Source organism: Corvus brachyrhynchos, unplaced genomic scaffold, assembly GCF_000691975.1.
Source record: "Corvus brachyrhynchos isolate BGI_N302 unplaced genomic scaffold, ASM69197v1 scaffold59, whole genome shotgun sequence".
NCBI classification, from domain to species: domain Eukaryota; kingdom Metazoa; phylum Chordata; class Aves; order Passeriformes; family Corvidae; genus Corvus; species Corvus brachyrhynchos.
In genome coordinates, this window is record NW_008246054.1 from 6022081 (window position 1) to 6026145 (window position 4065).

General features: G+C 54.4%; 1 protein-coding gene across 2 annotated transcripts in view; it reads left to right on the plus strand.

Moving 5' to 3' along the window:
* The first annotated feature begins 6 nt into the window (after positions 1 to 6).
* COQ4 (coenzyme Q4) overlaps positions 7 to 4065 on the plus strand; it is a 5678-nt gene continuing 1619 nt past the window's right edge. The window contains exons 1-5 of one of the 2 annotated variants that reach the window (XM_017745658.1): positions 7 to 567; positions 2143 to 2245; positions 2354 to 2483; positions 3294 to 3387; positions 3949 to 4053. In XM_017745658.1, coding sequence (XP_017601147.1) covers positions 281 to 567; positions 2143 to 2245; positions 2354 to 2483; positions 3294 to 3387; positions 3949 to 4053 — 719 coding nt within the window. In that variant the 5' untranslated portion in view covers positions 7 to 280. The remainder of the gene's footprint in view (positions 568 to 2142; positions 2246 to 2353; positions 2484 to 3293; positions 3388 to 3948; positions 4054 to 4065) is intronic. The other variant, XM_017745657.1, reaches the window with a different exon arrangement.

Below are 4065 nucleotides of genomic sequence, written 5' to 3' on the forward strand. Positions count from 1 at the left end.
GAGGGGAGCGCCTGCCACCCGCGTCTGGCAAATCTCGCTCCCTGCCTCCTGGAAGCTTCATAGGAGAGTTTATTTCTGCCTTTGTTGTGTAACACCTTTAGTTATGGAGCAGGCGCAGGGCTGAGAACTGACCCAGGGCAGGAGGCTGTGAAAGAGAGGGAGTGAGGAAACCCAAACACACCCCAGTGTGACCCCTTGTGATGCCCCCCCAGACGGGTCTATTTCTCCAGAGTCCCCCAGGCCTCATGCCTGCTCCTCCATCCCATTCCCAGGAAGGGTCATGTGGGTGACACCGGGGCAGAGTAGCCCTGAAGGTGAATATCTGTGGTTTATGGGGTCCCCAGTTTGCCACAGGCTTCCTGCCTGCTCCTGGGTCAATGGGTTCATTGCCCTGTTTCCTCACCTGCCAACCAAGAATAGCTGTCTGTTGCAAAAACAGCTCCTGGATCACTCTCTGGTCTCTCTTTCAGACATGGTGGCAGTCCTTGGGGAGACCACAGGCTGCCTGGCCCTGCCAAACCTGCGAGACAAGATGAAAAACCACCCTGAAGGTTACCACATCCTCCAGTGCGTCCCTCCTCATCCCTCCCACCCTCGCTGCGTGGTTTGTGGTGGGGAGGCAGACACGAGGCCAAGCAGGTTCCTTGAGCCCTGTGAAGGGAGAGCTTGGAAGCAGCACAAGTGTTTTGTTAGCTCTAACCCTCCAGGCTGTTTATTTCACTTTATTTTTAAAGTTCACAGGAGCCCTGTGACACATCTAAGGGCAGGCACTGCTGCCTGTCTGTTCTGCTTCACTGCTGGAACTGGCAGCTGCCAACACCACAAGATGCAGCATCAGGCACAGGGGAGAAATCCATGGATGTGGATGCTGAGCAGCAATGAGAACCCACTACATCCATGGATTTCTTCCCTGTGCCTGCTACTGGTCTCTTGCATTGAGACTTTGTCTCTGCTGGTCTGCCTCCTCTTTACACACTTCCATATTTTCTTTCCTGGCTTATGCTGAAATGAGGCCACTTCTCTTGTTTTCTTTTTTAAGACTCCATCGCTTCTGCTTCCATGTCTGCCAGGACTTGTTGAGTGCAGCAAGGCTGTGGACCAGGAGGGATTTCTCTTATTAACCAAGCTCTCATTGTATATCTGCTTGCCTTCCCCCTGTTCCCTGTCATGTGTCCCACCTGCTGCTTGTGTCATGTAGGAGCTTGAGAAAAGCTGCCTTTTGCCATACGTTTGTGCAGACCAGCCTCATTCTGGCTCTGGAAGGTGACTTGGTAAAACATGCAGAGCACTAGGATGGGGCTGAAACCCAGCAGAACTGCCCAGGGAGAAGGCTGGGAAGTGGCATACCCATCTGCTCCTTGCCCTGTGGTATTGCAGGGGTCTGAATTGGGCACACAAGTCTTTTTTGTTTTTATCCTCCAAGCTACTGAGGTCCCTTCGACAACAAATACACAAGGAAATATCTGCAGCTAGTGTGAAACTGGTGCCAGTCCTGCTTATCTCCCTGGCATCTCCATTCTAGGAGCTGAGCAGCTCCTGGATCCACTGCAGGGCTTTTATCATGGGAAGAGTTTATCCTGTGAATGGAAATAAAAAGGCTTTTGTTTACTTCCAAGGCTGTGAGGCACCTGTTTGCCAACAACTTGTAGAGGAGACCTTTTCCTGTGTGGCTGCCATGTGGCTAGTGGTGAAGGCCTGAGCAGGATTGAAATTAAATCTGTGTTTAGAAAAAATTCCTTCTCTTCTTTGGGGTTGTTCCTTTGAAGCTCTGGCTGCTTTGCAAGGGCACTAAAGATCTCTGCTCTGCAGGGCTGGCTGTTGCTGGGGGCTGTGCCAGGTTGGCAGCCCACACAGCAGGAGTGTTTCGGTGCAGAGCACACCAGTGTTTTTCCCACTAGAGTTGTTACAAGGGCACAAGATAAAGGCCCTTTTATTGCCAAGGCTTCAGGTAGATCCTTCAAGCAATTTGTGTCCCAGCCTCAGCAACAGAAGTACAGACGGTGCTGTCCCTGCAGTGAGCAGTCAGGGAAAATAACAAGGAAGGCCAGAGGCAGGGGTGGGGGTTTCCAAGGGCTCCTTTTCTCCAGGACCTGCTGCTGTGGTTTTCACCTGGAGTCTCACTGACCTGTGTTTTGCTTCCAGGGAACGGCCTCGCATCCGTCTCTCCACTCTGGACATGGCCAGGCTGCAGGGGCTGCCGGATGGCTCTCTGGGCCGGGAGTACGCCCGGTTCTTGGAGGACAATGTGAGTGTGGGGTTTTACGGGGTGTAGATTTCTGTGGCTGATCCCTGTGCTGGGAGCACAGGTGAGATTGGAGCCATGGAGTTGAATTGGACTGCTTTGGACTTGCAGAAGGTTTCTCCAGACACCCGGATGCCACCCAAGTTTGTTGATGATGAAGAGCTGGCATACGTGATCCAGCGGTACCGGGAAGTCCATGACCTGATGCACACCCTCCTGGGCATGCCAACCAACATGCTGGGTGAGCAGCAGCGGGCGTAGGGGGCTGCACTGCCAAACCCACCGACTGTGCTCGGCTGCCTGTCCCAGAAATGGAGCAGACTGGGCCAGCTGGACTCCTTGATCCTTACCCCAGGTCACTGTGTGGGGATTTTGCATTATCGCTATCCTACATCACTGGCTCTGTGGTGACTGAGAGGCCATGAGATGTCACCTTTCCCTTGCTGGGAGATGCTCTGCCCAAGTCTTGGGCACAGGCAGCCACTGGATGGGTGGTTTCTGCCTGGCAGGGAGGGTGGCATGGCGGGAGGGATGTTTTGAAAGCTCTGTGTGAAGGCAGAAGGGAATTCCTGGTTGCTCCTTATCTGCATGTCTCTGTGTCCTTTGCCCTCATTTTGTGTCTGACTCAATAGCAAGTCACAAGCGCAGCCTTGCTGGTACGTGTGGGAACCAGCATGACAGGTCTCCTGTGCAGGCTTTGCCTGAGCCCAGGCAGTTTTGTAAAAGGCCCGTCCTGTGCTGGGAGACCAGGAGAGCCACATGGAGCATCGGGCCTTGGCACCACATTGCCGAGGTCTGCAGGGAGTTGGACTGCCTGGAATGTGTTCCCCGAGCTCCCAGGGCTTGTGGGGTGCCATCCCTCTGGGCTGGGTGGTGTGTGACAAGGGCCATCCTGGCACAGGATGAGGCCATGGCCAGACTTTAGGAAGCATTCCCAGGTAGCCATCCTTGGGAAGGGCAGATGTGCAGCCTGTGTTGAGGAGCTACGCAGCCCTGGCTGGCCCTTGATGCAGGTGCTGTGCCTGCTCATGGCCTCCCTGCTCCCTCCCAGGTGAGGTCGTGGTGAAATGGTTCGAAGCCGTCCAGACAGGGCTGCCCATGTGTGTCCTGGGAGCAGCGTTCGGCCCCATCCGGCTCAGCACGCGGTAGGTGCCCAGTCTGTGCCCTGGGTGTACCCAGCCTATGTGGTGCTTTCCCATGTCCGCTGGGGACAAAGAGGGGACACTGCTGGTTTGCAGTGGGGAGGCAGTCACAGATCCCTCTGTGAGCCTACTGCTGTCCCCACATCCCAAGGAAGCGGTGACAGCTTTGCCTTGTCACTGAAGCAGAACCTGATGCTTAATCTGCATTCAACACCAGCTCCCCTGTGCCAGGCAGGAGCAATTTCCAAGCCTTGGATGGGCATGTGTTGAGGGCCAGCAGGACCCTCACTACACTGATAGCTGTTCCCTGCTTCAGCACGTCTGTTTCGGTGGCCCAGCTGTTGCAGAACCTGAGTTCTGGTCTTGGGTTGGTGCTGACTGTAACCTTTCTGGCCCACCATCTTCTGTGCCTCAGTTTCAGTGAGTTAAGCAGAGGGGATGCTAGAAAGTTAGAGGGATACATGAGACACATGGGCTTGGCATCAGCATACAATGGGGACTTGGAGAAGGAAATTAACAAAATGTGGATATCAAAACTGCCACCACCTGTATCATTTTTTCCAGAAAGTTGCAGGTCCTGGCCACCGAGCTGGTTCCCTGGGCAATTAGGAGTGGGCTCAATGCCAGCTGTGTCCTGAACGTCTACTACGAGCAGCGCTGGGAGCAGCCAGAGGAGTCACT